This window comes from Rhipicephalus microplus, unplaced genomic scaffold (assembly GCF_043290135.1).
Source record: "Rhipicephalus microplus isolate Deutch F79 unplaced genomic scaffold, USDA_Rmic scaffold_14, whole genome shotgun sequence".
In the NCBI taxonomy this organism is placed as follows: Eukaryota; Metazoa; Arthropoda; class Arachnida; order Ixodida; family Ixodidae; genus Rhipicephalus; species Rhipicephalus microplus.
The window spans coordinates 8,492,833-8,510,380 of record NW_027464587.1 but is presented as its reverse complement, the minus strand read 5'-3'; the positions used below and the strand labels follow the sequence as shown (position 1 = coordinate 8,510,380).

At 45.1% G+C, this 17,548-nt stretch overlaps 1 protein-coding gene across 2 annotated transcripts in view; it reads right to left on the bottom strand.

Moving 5' to 3' along the window:
• Fnta (farnesyl transferase alpha) overlaps nt 1-17,548 on the bottom strand; it is a 97,792-nt gene that overhangs the window by 38,751 nt on the left and 41,493 nt on the right. Inside the window, exon 3 of one of the 2 annotated variants that reach the window (XM_075882831.1) lies at nt 5,455-5,534. The exons of the other annotated variant lie outside the window; for it this stretch is intronic. Within the exon in view, the coding sequence (XP_075738946.1) occupies nt 5,455-5,534 (80 nt within the window). The remainder of the gene's footprint in view (nt 1-5,454; nt 5,535-17,548) is intronic. 2 annotated transcript variants of the gene reach the window in all.

Below are 17,548 nucleotides of genomic sequence, written 5' to 3'. Positions count from 1 at the left end.
TCGTTTACCCTTCTACACGCTATGATATCATTGTACAAACCCTGCTCTTTCCCGGAGCAGCCGTATTCCTATACACTAGCGTTTTACAGTCATGAAATCAGATAAAAAACAGTTAACTGCAGCGTAAATTCGTTGTGGGACAGCGAACTCCTATCACACAATGTAAAATGTCAAGACTTTGAAGGGTTTTCCCACCATAATACTTTTGAAGTCGCCTCAAACTTAGCGTGTTCTTCTCAAATACCTCAGTTCAAAACTGTTTCGAACTTTCTTAATGTTGATGACACTTTCGTACAGGACACTTTAACCTTATCTTTGCAATTGCACCTTAACTTTGCAATTTAGATGTGCTCGTTCTCAAGTTTTGTGATAATGCCTATTACAGTATGTGCCACAAAGATATATTAAATGTAACCCAATACACCCATGCTACCATAATAATGTAATTCATCTCATTCGTCGCATAAAGTGCTAATGTAAGAGCCGTCATTCTAAGTGCAAATATAATGCTTCTTGAGTTGATACATCGAAAAGTAAATGAAGAGGCTAATAACCTGGGTTTCCACTGACATTTCAGTGAAATTCACCAAATAACGAGCGAAAAATCGCTAAAAGTCCCAATTTTCTTTAAATATCACCAAAGAAGTCGCCCCTCAACATATGTTGCGGGCCTAGTATTAAATATTGCTGATTATATGGGGCCCCAGTAGTACAGAAGCATCCATAACCCCTAAATTATACGGATGTTTTTCAATCGAAGTCTAATCACCCAATTCGCCATGGGAGGGCTCACTGGGGTTCAATTCAGCCTTGGAGTCCCACCACCAGCCTCACCATGGGCACACTGAGAAAGAGCACGGATGCACCAGCAGCGTGCCTGAAGGTTAGCACCTAACAAAAGTTTGTGATGGTTTCAGTTGTATCGAATACAGGGCGAAACAATTGCTAAAACAACAGAGGGTTGGCGTGCGTATATAGCCTCCTGCAGTTTTAGACAATCTCATCGCAGTGGAATGATGTCGCAGTAGAATGATGCAGTGGAATGAAGTTGTGATAACCGAACAACTTAATTATAAAACAACATAAATAAATTCGAAAGGAGTTCAAAGGACTGCATAACCGTGGCAATGCCTGCACCACGCTTTTTGTGCAGTAATGCTTACACTACACATCCGCCTCAATGCAGTTTCTGAAGGCTGCCCAAGGAAATTGCCTTCTTGGTCGGCCCGAAAAGCATGTTTACGATTGTACGCTCTATATACCAAATCAGGGAATACTACCATATCGAAGAAGTTGACAAGCTATTGAAGACAGTTGGAGCTATGGTCGGAAAATGAGGTATAACCATGAAAAGCCACTTGAAAAGTCAAACTTTGAAGGAGCTTAAAACTCTTAAAGCACCTGAAAAAGTTATACCACCGCTTTGTGGCACGTGAAGCACTCCATTGACGTAAAGTTTCATGGAAGGTTGCTGGCGGACTCATTAAGTCAGTGCCTCAAGGATATAGGTGAATTGACAAACAGAACAGAGGTACTGAATCACGAGTAAAGTGCGCCTTCTACTAGACGATATAAAACAATAAAAAATTGAAAAGGTGTTGTTGCACATTTGTTTTGAAGAGACGTAGTATAGAATGTTTAACTTAGTCGAGACCTAAGCCGAAAATTGCCAAATTTTCGCCATTTCGCCATACATAAATTTAGGTCGCCAGAAGCCTCTCGAATGCGCCAAATTGACTAAAAATAGCGACCAATCCTTCTAAGAAATACTACTTTAGCAATGCCTTCACTACACTTATGAAAAAAAAAATTTATCCAGGTTCTATAGGTCGATTAGCCCAGGATTGTCTATACCCTATTGTTTATTCTTGATAGTCAATCCTCCTCAAATCCTGAAGCTATAGGAAATGCCTTTAATAATTATTTCAAATCAGATTTTTTTTCGTACCGATAACGGCATCACTTCTTCATTTCCCGCGTGCAGCAAACCACCTGCTCTTCGCAATCTAGAATTCAGCTCCTCTGAACTGTATAACGTAATGGTATTTCTGAAGTTACAACACACTCTGGCCCAGACGGTACACCAAATATATTTCTAAAGTAGTACTGAGTATGGTGAGCTAATTATCTTACCGTAACATTTAACGAGTAAATCTCTGCAACAGTTCCCAACCTGTGGAAATTAGCAAACGTTGTGCCCTTAAGTCCGGAAACAAGCAGATGCCAAATTATAGGCCAATATCTATGCTTTATATACGAGCTCCACACTTTTGGAGCATGTAATCAACAAATACATAGAATACCAAAACGCACACAACATATTTTTCCAATCACAGCAAGGCTTTTGCACTGGCTACAGTTTCATAAATTCATGCATAGAATTGCTGCTTTCCTTGACGACCAAAGACAGATTTATGGCATATTTATTCACTATTCTAAGGATTTTGACATGGTTTGCCATGCCAAACTTCTAGCTTCTTCACCAATGTTTTGGCCACAACAAGCTGGCTGATTGGATAGCGAATTACTTGCGATGGCGTTCAAAATTATTTTTGTTTAACCACGCAAAGTAATCTGTCGTAAAGATCCCATCAGGGTTGCCTCAAGGCTACGTGCTTGGGCCGCTTTTGTTTATTATTTATATAAATGACGTAGCCAAAATTATCAGTAGCACCCAAAATAAGCTTCAAATATATGCAGACGACTGCGTTATCTGGTCAATCATCTTCAACACTTAAGATCAATGCACGCTGATAGCTCCTTTTTTTTCGTCAGAGCAAAACATAGCAATCGTCTATTAACTGCGAAAATATTGTGGTCACGACCTTTTCAATTAAGAAATGACCTCTTCATTTTGCATATACTTATGATGGTGCTGAACGTTTGTATTTACACCTACAATGTCTCGAAAACTGAAACAGCAGTACTTGTAAATAAATAACATTGGGACATGCTGCTGTCACTTCAACTGCTTCGTTCTTTCGGTAAACAGATTTTGTTTTCGAAATTCAAGGAACAAGTTGCTATCCCCACCAACTCTTGAATAGTGATCCTGCCTCCCCCCCCCCCCCCCCCCTTCCCCACGATGCGCCGCTGCCGATCTGATACACCCCGTGCCGTCGACACACCGCCGCCGAAGGTGGAAACACCCGCGCGCCGCCGCCGGCAATTTCGGTACCGGCGCACAGTTTTTAGCACCACCCCACAAAAGGTATGAATGTGTGCTGTGTGTATGTCCTGTTCTTAGCCTTGTAAGTGTAACTTCTGAGTGATTTAATTTTCATACTGGTGGCCAATTACCAAGGAACAGCTTGATGACGCGTAGTTTATTTTCTGTGTGACTATTCCATGCGCTCTGCCAATAAACTCTGAACTTTCGTTTAAGATATGGTTCTAGGTCAAGAGCAGGGATAGTTACGGATGTATTGATAGTGTTTTCATGAACAGATGCGGCTAGCTGGTCTGCCATCACGTTGCCCTGGATCTTACGGTGTCCTAGTACCCAGCACACTACAACATGCTGTTTGGACTTGTAGACTGCATAAAAGTGAATAAAGCGAGACAAGGACCGGGCTTCTGTATGTTTTTAGTTTTCAAAGCTTTTACAATGCTTAGCAAATCTGTGTAAATTACTGTCTTTTGTAGCTTTCGTTCATTATTGTGTTCAACGGCCGCAAGTATGAGAAAAACTTCTGCGGTGAATATGCTTGGGTCAGGATGCAGAGCGCCAGCCTCCGAAAAGGATGAAGCGACCGCTGCGTACGACACAGAAGTGTAAGACTTTGAGGCATCAGTAAAAAATTTAAGACAAGTGTATTTATGCTGCAGTTCCATGAAGCATGTGTGGATGTGAACAATGGGCGTGTGCTTTGTAACCTCTAAGAAGACACATCGCAGCCTATAGTCTGCCACTGCCACAGTGGCAGGTGTGCTGCAGGAGCCATCAAAAGGTATTTAAATGGCACACCGGTTTCCTGAGCAAGGCCCCTCACACAAATCGAGTAGGGTTGTTGCAACGGTGGCTTGCTGTAAAACAGTGCAGAACTCGACATACCCTATTTACTCGCATAACTTGTACACTTTTTTTCGTTATTTCGGGGCTCCGAAAAGAGGGTGCGCAAATTATGCGGGAATTCGGCGAACACATACTAAATAATTGTCCTAATGCGCGCAGTATATACACTCAAAATAATAAATTGATGCGCAAAGTGTACTTGTTGAACGGAATTATCATGTACTTTAAGCGGTCAGATGCGTGCGGTCTAGTCGGAAATGCTGATAGACAGTTCCGATGGAGGATCATTGCCGCAGCTGCTGTCACCACCCTCCCAAAGCCAATCGTGCTCATTTCTGTCGAGCCCAGTCGAATGCCCCATTTTCTTAAAGCTCCTTTCGACAATGCTGGGAGAAACTAAGTCGCACGACACGGCGATACCAAAGGGCCCAACCGTTCACATATAATTGAAAAAGCCTTCTTCAACGGCAGAAAACTTGCATTACCTAACACGAACCCTGCTTGTTCCAGTACCGATCACGCCAATCGTCACACGTTGAAGTGCTTGGCGGCAGCACAATCCCAGTTTTTTTTTGGCAATCTTCACAGCAGCGAGCTTGAATTTTTCCGTATATATATATTAATTACCGTAGGCCATCGCAAGAGAATAGTAAAAATGCGATGAATGGATGGCAAAACCGAAACTTTGGAAATCAACTAAGCATGCATTGCACCGCGGAAGCAGAGAACGAGGGGAACAGTTGGCACGACAGGCGCTCGCACGCCTTCGATGTAGGAAGTTGACCGTGTCGTGATGCACGATGCGAGCGAACATTCTCATAGTAGAGATTGTAGAGATAGGGGGAGAGAGACAAACACTCGAGCAGTTCCAGTGGGTACAGTTTTCTAGGGAACCCAGTTTGCGAGAAGCCCTTATAAGAGAGGCTTCGCACTCACAGCCCGTTTGATTTCATTCGCCTGCTCGGCAAGGCCCGCACTTGCTGAAGGCGTCCAAAGCTCTAAATGCTCTCTGTGCGCGCTACGGTGAGCCGGCTCGAGCAGGTCAGGGAGCGTAAAATATGCAAGTGAGTTTTTTTTTTCGTAAAGCAGGCAAAATATTAGGAATGCGCAAATTATGCGAGCAACTACTAATCAATAATAGTTGACTGTGTAGGGCGTTCTTTGTCTACATTCTTTTTGAAATAATATAGCATGAACATTAACGGGGGTCTCGATATAGAGAGGGCATCACGCTCTTGGAGTGAACCAACACAGCAGACACGGTCAGACCAAACCAAGCCAAGCACACACATTTATTTACCTGCTTTTAGAACGACGATATCGTCAGCCAAATAATTATCAAATCATCAATTGCGATCACACTTAACAACGTCACGCATAATTACGCAACACTCAACAGCATAACAAACACAAGGCGGCAGCACCAACGCCTGACTCACCACAAGGGCCCCGACAGATGGCCCGCGGTGCCAAGCCCCGGGGACCCACGTGGAAGACAACCGTTCGCGCAAAACGCCACCTGCCAAAGAGACTCGCTCAACACTCTCGTGCTGGCACTACCAATCTAACCATGATGATGATAGTGGGGATCAATGCTCGCAAACACAATGCCCCCTACTGCTCAACAAGTGCACCACGTGGTGCAAACTACTTTACAGGGAGTGTAAGCACACCCCACAACATGTAAGAACTCTGATGTTGAAACGACCACTCGTTCGATTCTACGTACAGGCTTTCTACAGGACTAGTGTGAAAAGCACCCGTAGAGAGTCGGATGCCCAAATGATGGACCGGGTCAAGCATTTCCAAAGCGCTTGGTGCGGCAGATTGACAGACGATCGCCCCATAATTTAAGCGTATACGTATGACTCTTATATGAAGATTCGTGAAACACTTTCTATTACTACCCCATGATGTTTATAACAAGACATTTAGTACATTCATAGTTCTCAGGCATTCGTTTTTGAGATTTTTTTTTTGTGGTGTATTAATGACTATTTCATATCTAAAATATGGCAACAAAATTGTGTTTAGTTTTCACAGCTAGTCACTGGTCGTGCAGGTGAATGATCAGATTGAAATGGAGACCTCTCTTTCTTGAAAATAAAGCGCACATGCTTTGTTGCAGGTAAAGGGTGAACCTGTTCTCATCTGCCCGTTTAGTAACCTTATTCAAACCAAGTTGAAGCTGCCGCTCGCACATTGCAAGATTTAAAACCGATATGAATGTCGTCGACATATGTGCAATAAATGATATTCTGTGGAATGTGGGAAATGTTAAGGCATTGATTTTTACAACAAAAAGTGTGGAACTTAAGACACCATCTTAGGCACACCAGTCTCTTTGACATATGTTCGTGACAAGACATTTGCCACCCGGACATGAAAAGTGTAGCCGGAAGAGCAACTTTCGATTACGGTCAGCATGTTGCCTCCGACACCTCAGTGTGAGAGATCTCGCAGTATGCCATAGTGCGATGTGGTGTCATAAGTCTTTTCCATATTAAGAAACAGCGAAAAAAAGAATTGATTACGGATGAAATCATCATAGATTTGCACCTCGATTCATAACAAATGGTCAGTAGTGGATCTACCCTCGCAAAATCCACACTGGTATGGGTCCAGTAGACTGTTTGTTTCTAGAAAGTGTAGAAGCCACCAGCTAATCATCTTCTCGAAAAGTTTATGCAGGCAACTTATCAGCGTGATTGGCCTGTAGCTGGCAATAGAATCTGGATCCTGCTTTTAGAATCTGGATAACAATGGCTTCTTTCTATGCTAGGGGGATCTCGCCAGAAAGCCATACAGCATTATGCAGGGAAAGGAGGGATTTTTGAATTTCAGAGGGCAGGTGTTTAACCATTTCATATACTACTCGATCAGAGCCAGGGGCAGATTCATCGCAGCAAATAACAGTAGCCTGTAGCTCAGATAGACAGAAAGGTTCATTGTATGCCTCGTGTGTCGTAAATTTGTGCTATATTTTCTGCTTTTCTCTTCTAGTTTTGTGTCGTTGCAACGCTTCAGTATAGTGCGACGAGCTTGTTCGAAGTGTGCCCCGAGAGAATTCGCCTGATCCTCCAAGCTGTGGTCTTGAGTGTTCACTAGAGAAAGTCAGTGTGCTCGTCGTCCTGCTACCTTACCAACCATGTTTCAGACTCTCTCCTCATCTGTGTGTGAGTAAATGCCCACTAAAAATTTCTGCCAGCTCTCCTTTCTAGCTTGTTGACACCCTCAAAAAGGTCGACACTTGACGTTCCTGAAACTGTTTAGATTCTTGGCTGTCGGTGAATCCCGGAGCAACTTCCATGCCTTATTTCGCTTTTTTCGTGCATTTGGACACACTATTCCATCAAGGAACGCGTCGTCTGGCGCACAGTCCCGTTTGTGGGATGCACTTTGTAACAGCATCAATTAGAAAAGTTGTGAAAAATTCAACAGCTGCATCTACGCTTAAGTCAAATAAATTGAATAAACTTAGGCATGCTGCCTTTTGAAACGTTTTCCAGACGGCCTTGTCGATGTGCCATCTCAGAGCCTGTGGAAGGCATGCATTATCAATTGGTCTGCTCAGAATTATTGGAAGATGATCACTTCCGTGAGGATCATTATTAACATTCCATTTGAGTAAAGGTAGGGGTGATAGAGTTGTAATGCTGAGATCTATGGAAAAGTAGGTACTGTTGGCCAGACTGTAATACGTGGACTGTTTCTGATTCAAGAAACAAGCGCCGGATAATAACAGGAACTGTTCAATTAGACGACCTTGTGAATCGCAGTGAGAATCACCCATCGACTGCTATGTGCATTAAAGTCTTTAAGAACCAGATAAAGGTCTGGAAGTCCATCGATTAAAACCTAAAATTTTTGTTTTTGGAGCTGGTGATGCGGGGGCACATAAAGGGACCAAATGGTGATGAGTTTAGTAAAGATGACAGCTCAAATAGCCACTGCCTCGAAGGTTGTTTGAAAGGGCAAGTGTGGGCATGCAATTCCTAGACTAACTAAATGGCTACGCCACCAGATTATGCCACAGCATCATCCCTGCCCTTTTGGAATATAACATATTGGCATAAAACGTTCCTGTTTTTAGATTTTAGGTGTGTTTCTTGTCCACACAGCACTTTTGGGGTATTTTGACCTAGTAACACTTCTTGGACATCATTGAGGTTTCTCAGCAGTCTTCGAATGTTCCATTGTAAAATTTGTGTCTCCATTTTGTGTGTAAAGTACTGCTGTGTGTACAAAAATGAATATTACTTTAAGCTAAAGGGCCTTTTCCAGGCCCTTTATCACGAACCTTATCCCTTTTGGAGCAGTCGAGGGACATTTGCCGCTGCATTGGCTGATGATGCGCCTTTAGGGTAAGTGTGGTGTCAATTGCCTCTGGCGAGGCAACGGGCGAGCGTGAGGTTTCGCGTAAAAGCCTCGCCATAGTGGGCAAGACCTTTACACCCACCGGCCTGGAAGTCGATGGGGTTGTTTTGGAGTCCACGTTACGCTGGTTGTTACCAGTGCCAGCTGGGGCCGGAGAGAGTGAGGCAGCTTTGGCTGCGCCCACCATGTCTGTTTGTGGCGGTACTGAGCTTTCAGTACGCGTGGCGCAGGCGTGCGCCGTTGGTATTAGTGCCAGCAGCCCTAGAGCAGCGGTGCTTTTTTTGCTGGGTAGGTGAAGTAGACCTAACTACTTCCACCCCGAGAGCAGTAGCCAGAGCGAACAGCTCGCTTAGCGCGAGCTGGGCTTGTGGCGATAGCCGATGCGGCACTACTCCCCGACGCGCCGCATCAGCATAGAATGTGCCGTAATAGGGTGCAACCCGTTTTGTGCCTTCTTGAATGAAGTATTTACTTTGTGTTTCAGAGTAATTATTTATTTTTCCTGTTTACAAGTAGGACAGGCTCCCAAGTATGCCGCGTGCTCACCATGACAGTTTGAACATTCGAGCGGACTGGCACAAGTGTTAAAGGAGTGGTTGTGATCGCCATATTTGGCACAGGTCAGTCGGTTTCTACAACTCTGCAAATCATGACCGAAACGTTGGCACTTAAAACACCTGTGTGAATTTGGAATATAGGGTCTGATGCTTGTACGCTTGTGCGAATATTCGGACCCTTCGAATATTCGAACGAATAGTAGGGTATTCGAATTTGCTTCGATCTGAATTTAAATTATTGAAAATTTCGAAGTATTCGCAAGGAACAAATAGATGCATATTATTCCTAATGTACCACCTGTAAAGGTGGTTTTACGGCGCCGTAGGCGTGCTGAAGCGTGAAAGCACCTACCCGAAACAAGTCCGCTTTGCGCGAAGCCCCGCTGCAAATTTAAAGGGGCCCTGCAACACTTCTTGAGCATTGTTATAAAATGCTGCTGATCAGTAGTAAAGGCTACAGAGGACATGCAAGCCAAATATAATAGCTTAGCACGCGGCATGCGATTCACAATAAATTCTCAGTCAGATGAATACTGCTCACTTCTCTAGGCAAATGACTCGACAAGCTCAGAAAGCACGCATGATGTACTTTCTTTCCCCGTGCCATCCCACCCTGCTTTGTATCCAGCGCTTTTGCCGAGACGAGAAGTGAGAATGCACTTGCAGCGTGTGAGAAATCTTTGCAACTCTGCATGTACTGGACGGATTTTAAAATTTTTTCTGGCGGTGAATTTGTGAGGCAATAAGCTTCTTTATTGAATCTGTTCCATGGCTACATTAAAATTGAACGATCTTTCTAAACGAAAATATTACCCTCAAATCAATTCATTTTATTAAGCATAAAAGCTTGTTAAGACGGCTTATATGCTCTCAGTATAATAAATTTGAAAATGTTAGGTATTTTAAGGGTTATGACTTGCATCCTGCTTAAAGTCAAATCCTGCTATTACTCACAGTTGTTTCAACTTCCATTGATCGAAAAAAGAAATGTCATTTTCATAAAGACCCTATTTCAATTTTTTAAAAATACTGTGCATGTGGTTAGGTCACAATAAATATACCCATTTTTCTTTATGTGTCATATGTACTGTTTCAATTCAATTTGAAATTGTTCGACGAAAATCACTATTGGCTTCGAATTCACTTCGAACCTAAAATTCACTATTTGCACAAGCCTAGATGTTTGTCTTTCTGTAACCATTTTCGAGAAACTCGGGCAAAACAGTTGAAGCGAAAGTGATGATTAAAATTTTTGTCAAGATTTCCTTGTTCTCCATCCTTATCTTCATCTTTTAGACCCGGGTTGCACTCTGGTCCTTCCATCCTTCGAGAAGCTCTTTCTCGCTGAAGTTCAGAATATCATCATAGGAGATCACTCCTCTGATGGTGCTCATTGACCGATGAGGGGTCACAGTGATTGGAACGGTGCCCAATGCTACAAGGTTGGAAAGGTTTCTGCACTGTGCAATGTCTCATAGTTCAAGTAACAGGTTGCCGCTGATAATTTTAATGGCCTTATAGCCGGGTCCTACTTTGTCAGCAAGATACTTCGAAACAAGAAATGGGGTTCTGAAGCTTTTCTAAAGCCCTGTGCATGGAAATGAGGGAAATTTTCTGTCAGCAAAGATGCTGTGTATTGCTTCGGTGCGCCCTTTTTTTCTGAAAGGGTGTTCAGAAAGTAGTTGGAGACCATAAGCGTAGAAATATATTTGGCGGCCATGCCCGCCGCCCACCACAGAGCCCAACATGGGCACACTGTGACACCTTATGGGAGCACAGACACCAGCTGTGCATGGTCACTATAACCAAATATTTAATACCCAAGGGAGAACATATACGCAAGGTTAACCCTCGCCGCTAGAAAAGCTAGAAGTATGTGAAAAGAGTAGAAGACAGGACAGATTGAAAATGAAAGAGAAAGATGAAGATGCAGGGCGAGAGATAGGAAGAGGCGACTGCAGTTTTCCCCTGGGTGGGTCAGCACAGCTAATCGTCTACCGTATAAACCGGAATATAAGTCAAGATATTTTCAATGAAACAACGAGCTAAAGTCGCCCCTCGTCTTATATAGTGGTGTATAGCCGACAGTGCACCGCTGTCTGGCAACATGTGGCTTGCATGTGCATGAGAAGCTGGACACGGCTATATTTCCATTCAAATCCAATAGCAGGTTGTTGTTTTTTCTCTCTTGTCTGTTTTTTTTTTTTTGTGTTCGTGATTTGCCTCTGATCTATTTCTCGCTACGCTTGACATTATGTTTCATTTTTAGTGGCATTTTTTTCGTTCACTGAATATGAGTAGTGGTACGAGAAGGCGGTACACTCAGCTGCGTTTAAACTAGAGGTTGTTGAGTTTGCAGAAGCGAATGGGAATATGGCTGCTCAGCGCCGCTTTGGTGTATCAGAAAAAAGCGTGTGCTATTGGAGGGTGCAGAAAGGGAAGCTGCAGATGTGCAATCCTCGGAAAATGTCATTTCATGGGCAAAGTGCGGTTCATCCGCAGCTGGAGAATACGCTAGAAAACTTTGTGTGGGAAGTTCAGGCATACCCGCTGCCAGTGACCGTGAATACCATTCGCAAAAAAGCTGTGGGACTCGCTCGATAAGCTGGGCTCACGAGAGAAGAGTTTCGTGCACCAACCTCTTGGGTGCGACGATTCATGAGACGCAAAGAATTTTCTTTCCGGTGGCGCACATCCATCAGTCAGAAGTTTTCAGATGAGTTCAAGGACAAGCTTATAAACTTTCAGGGCTTCGTGAACCGGCTTCGGGAGCACAACAACTACATGATGGGGCAGATTAAGAATGCGGATGAGACCCTCGTGTGGTTTGACATGCCATCATCGACCATGATCATGCAGTGTGGCACCAAGGATATGAAGCTTTTGTCCGCTGGCAACGAGCACTCGCGCTTCACCATCATTCTGGCATGCATGGAAGATGGTAGAAAGCTTCCGCTTTTCATCATTTTCAAACGCAAGACAATGCCGAAGGAAGTGTTCCCGCCCGGTGTTGTTTGCGTCAACAAAAAGGGATACCTCGCCTAGTTCCAGGTGGTATGACGTCCACCCTCCAACCGATCGACGTTGTGCTAAACACGCCGTTCAAGGACCGAGTACCAAAAGTGGATGTCCGGCGACAACCCAAAGACACTGACGGGCTGCCTGCAGAGGCCTCTGCTTCTGACTGTTTGTGGCTGGGTGCTTTCCGCCTGGCATTCCTTGCCAGATTCCACGGTGGTAAATGCTTTTAAGAAATGTTCCATCAGCAACTCGCTGTATGGCACGGAAAACAACGCACTATGGGAGGCGGCCAGTGACAAACTCTCGTCTTCAGAAGACAGTGGTGCTTCGTCTGACGAATAAGAACAGTTGCAATGGTGGTTGAGGGGAGCTCCGACGATTGGGGTGCGGTGCGCCCGATTCGCAAATAAATGTCGGTCAGCAATTTCGGGTTGTTTTCCTTTTTTTTTTCTTTTTCGGTAACCTGAACTTGGGGGGTCGGCCTACATTCCCACTCGACCTATAGCCGGTTTATACGGTACATCAAGCAGAGGCCAAAGGGGTGTGTTGCCTCTGCCGGGGGAACCTTAAGGTCCAATCACCCAGCGTCAGCTCAACCCCCATGATCCCCTTTTCCCTGGCCATGGCTCAGCTACCCACGGCTAAGCGTGGGAGGAAGTCGAAACCTCCGTTGGCTTGGGTCTGTGGTGTTGGCACACACCAAACGCCTTCATACACTGTACGGCTGTCGTTCCGTAAAATTGCAGCTGCCGCTGGTGTTTGGGGGACGGTGCTTCCAGTAATCAGGCAGAATAATTGGTCTCCTTCATACTACACTCGAATATGTAGCCATCATTTACAATGCCAATATTTTGTAGATTATAAGATATAAGAAGTGGTGGTTCAAGACTACCCTTCACTCTTCGAAGCAAGGCAATTGGTATCACTAAACAGGACTGCACTGCATCCGAACAGTCAACAAATAAGCCTATCAGTAGCTCTGCTACCTCGTCATCACTGCCATGTGCAACGCTAACATTAGGCACCGAAACTGAATGGGAGACCACGGGCACCACATGAGTTATCGTAGGAACAAGCGACAATTATCATGTACAGTGCCATAACAAATGCGTGCTTTTAAGGCTGAAAAGGGTGCCCCATGCGATAAAAGCGTCCGGGTCAACTGCCATTTGGCCTCTACTCTGCTCGCTAGCGAATTAAGAGGCCAGAGGAAATAAGAAAGAAATATAGCTGAGCAGCTGGATATGGAGGCTACAATTTATCTAAGGATACACAGACGAGTTCAAGTAACTGACAAGATGACGCATTCTTCATATTTGTAACCTTGACTCAAGTTGAGAGCTGGCATTAGACTTTAGGCTTTAAGATCACCTGTTTGAAACAGGCCATGACTGTAGGAATCGCGCTACATATGGAGCTGCTTTTGTTGGTTTCAGGATGATTTAATCTTTTAAGCTATGAAATAGTGAAATCACCTGGCATAGTTCCTCACCTTCTGGCAATTGCTTTCTCTCGGTGGCAACACATCTAATACTCAAAAGCTTTGCGAAGGGAAGAGATGAGTATATCCCTGGATGCAGTCTAGTGGTATTTTGTGCTATTTAGCACATTAAATCAAGGCTTGCATATAATTTTCTACAACACTACACAATAGCAAGCATCAGGGAACCTACGCTTTTAGTACAGTAGAATCTCGATGATACAATTACAGTTGATACGAATTTTGCGATGATACAAATATTAAGTTTGTTTTGGATGGACTACATTATACAAAATACATCATGGCTGTGATGTAAGTGACATTTTGCTTTTTGGAGCATATTCTGGGCAGAAAAAATGGTGCTTTGGAGCAGGCTCAAGTATCTTCGGAGCAGAAAAAAATGGTGTTTTCGGAGCAGATGCATGTTCCTAACGACTCCTGAAGCTTAAAGCATCACTTAGGCATCTAATAAATATTTATATTTATTATTAAACATGCCGTATGCTAGTATGCAGCTAGTATACAAGCAGTATAGTTGGCGTTAATCATGGGCAGGAGGGGGGGAGTCAAGAGTGTGTGGACTTTTCTAGTGTTTAGGCTGTGGAGGACACCCCTCTTGCAAGTGTCCCACTTGAGATTTAGCTTTAGCATGTGATATACTAATTGAATTAATAGTTAGGTATAGTGCAATCAACTTATTAAAAAGCTTTTGATCTTTTACTGCATACCTGTGGTAAATGCTCTCCAGCTGTGTGAACTATGGAAATCGAAAAAAGGTGAAAAAAAGAGACTGAATAGAACAATGCAATTGCTCGAGCTCGGACCCCATGCTTGGTTTTTTTTTAATTTGAAAGCATGATTAATTTCCCAAATAAATAAGAATACAACCCATATTAGAAATACAAATTGGACACCATGGCCAATTCATCAGACGACCAACCTGATATGTGTCACCCCTTGAGATTTTTCAAGATTTACACCACTGAGTAGCATACTAGGATGATAGTGTATACAGCTTGCTTTTGGTTTCGCTTATGCTCACGGGATGGTCCCATGATTCAACTTCATTCTTATTAGTTTGCCAACACCATTTTGGAGCAGGTTTGGAGCATCATTTCTCTTTCGGAGCAGTTTAGAGCAATTGGAGCAGCACTTCCATCACTGCCATGATTCAGTGTTATACGAACGGTTTCTCCAACCACCGCGGATGATACGAATGTGCAATTGACCGCTGCACGCCAGCAACGCAATGCAGCTTGTCTGTGGGAGGAAGGCCCATTCACTCTTGACCTAGAAGGGAGTGAATGTGGCAAAACTTTGCGGAATTTTCCTTGCTTTAGTGGCCAGAAAAACACACCCCGAGGCTGAAGCGGAAAAATCCGTCTGAAACCGCCATTTGGCTTCACGGCTTTGACTTCACTGGTTGCTCTATCTCTCAAACCACATGAAGTAAACAACCAGACACTAATTCAACATGGCAGCAAAGACATCGGTGGTGGATCGCGTCGGCGCTATCGCGAATTACCCGCGCGGCACGTCAAAGATCACGGCCTTGACAGGGACGCGTCCATCGAGTGCCTTGTTTAAATTATGATCTCTGATAACACCTGAAGTAGAAGAAGGTGCAGCAGCAGAGAGTCGGCATGCCCCAACGTGTCTTGCTTTTGCACAGCCGGCTGAATCCGTCGTGGCCGCTGAGTCCACTCTCGTCATTTCTGCTGGTGTATTTTTCGAATTAACGTTAGTATAATGAAGGAATGATGACAACACCAGGGAACAACAAGCATCATCGCAGAAAACGGCACCACGAGATCGGCGCTCGAGCATTACCATTTCCCTCATCCTGCGGCCATCTCAAATCTTCCACCTACCCGCTAGGTTCGCTCTATAAACCTCTTCACATTTGGTGGATCGTGCTAGGTAAACGCATCGCCTACCTCCTGGAACTCCGATCCCGCACCTTGCCATCGACCATGCAAGTTGATGCTGCCCAACAAACAGTACCTCTCGCGGCCCCTACCTGCCCTGGCCCGGTGCACCAGTGAGACCCCTCGATCATTGCGGGCACCGAAGGCCAGAATGTCAAGGACTGGCTGTCGTCATACGAAAAAGTCAGTGGACCAAACAGGTGGGATGACGCTGCTATGTTGGCCACTGTCAATTTTTATCTCACCGACGTGGCCAAGCTGTGGTATACGAACCACGAAACCGAGTTCGCGAACTGGTCCACCTTCAAGCAGGCAATATGCGCCATTTTTGGTCACCCTGCCTTACAGAAGCTACGCGCTGAACACCTGCGCACACGGGTACAGGAGCCAGGTGAAACTTTCACCTGATATATAGAAAATGTAATCAATCTCTGCCGGCGCATCGATGCTTCCATGAGCAAGAGTGCAAAGATACAGCACATTATGAAGGGCGTCGACGATGACATTTTCCAGATGCTTCTCGCAAAGTCTCCTGGCACTGTGGCCGGAGTGGTAACTTTGTGTCAGAGCTATGATGAATTGTGGAGGCAACGAGCTCAGACGCGACGCTCATTCCAGAGAATGCAACCAGTGACTGCACTGGACGTCATGACTGACTAGACAAACATTCTCGCACGAATGAGACTTCGTGCGAGAAGTGCCTCGGCAGCTTTCTCTACTGCCTTTGCCTTTTGCTCAACGCCAGGAGCTCTCGCAGCAACAGCCACTGCGACACTCACCACCATTGGCTCCCATGCTCCGACATGTGGTCCAGGAGCAGATATCAGAGGCTATGCCGGTGCCCTTGCAGCGGCCCCTCGTCACGCTGAGGCACTAAAGCGGCAGCACCTACACCAGCCCCCGCAATTCCAGGGACTGCCGCATACTTCAGCCCCGATTCAGCCGTCCACTGTCTGGGCTCCTCCCATTGCTACCACAGCCTCAACTCACACATCCGCCGCATGGGCTGGTCCCCTCGTCGCAAATACTCGGAGAACGCGTCATAACCGTCCCATCTGTTTTGAAGGCGGTGGTCCTGGCCATACCGCCCGATACTGCCGTCGTCGCGTGCCAGGATACACAGACGCCCGGACACAGAACAGCTTCATGGACCTTCCTCCATCTCATCTAGAAAATTCAGATCCTCAGTCAAGCTCGTCTTCACGGGGAATATCCGCATACTATGTCTAGTCGCTCCCCTTCACCCCATCGTCGCTCCCTGTCACCCATGCGTTGTTGGCCAGCCCCTGAACACGAGAGAAACTTACCACCGCAGTCCAGGAGGCAAGAACTGCGCTGTCGAAATGCTCAAGTTCTCGGACATTGCCGTTGAATATTGTCGAAGTTTTTGTCCGGTGCTGCCGTTTACGTGATAGATGCTAAACTTTGCCAAAAACTCCAAAAAGTGACTATGCCTCTTGATATGATGTCCTTGGAAACAGCGAATGGGGACCCGGTTTAGCCTGTAGCCGCCTGTACTGCCGACTGATCATTGAGAAGGACCTGTTGAGTTTATCGTCTTTTCGTCATGCTCACACGACATCATACTTGGATGAAATTTTTTATCGCGTAACCATGCCGTTATTGATTGTGCAAGATAGGAACTTGAACTCTTCCCATTTTACGACAAACCAACCGACCGCGTTCAGCCCGCCGTACACAAACTCATCGTCAAAGAAGGCACTGAAATTCCTCCGACAGCAGCTGTGTTGCACCCCATGTTCTGTGATGGCATTAAGGACAAAGCTGCAATATTTGAACCATTAAGCCTCTTCCTTAATCGAAGATCACTTCTTCTGCCTCGTTCAACCCTCTCCATTTCTGAAGGAAACAGTGCTCTCTGCCTCATCAATCCCCTTCCATATCCCGTCGAACTGTTTCAAGGTGAATCTCTTCGACTCAGGCATGCCACTGATAAAGAACAAATTTTTACCTTGCCGCCAGATTGTTCCAGTGATTACGACGCCATCAGTTCCCTCAACCCTTCCAATGTACCACCTTCCGAGCTTTTCAATTCATCGATTGCCACGGACTATCACCATCTGAATGCTCTGAGCTTCTCCAGCTGCTCTACCAGTTCCGTGAATACTTTGACGTTGCTCAACCTACCCTTAGCCGAACTCCCAGTTTT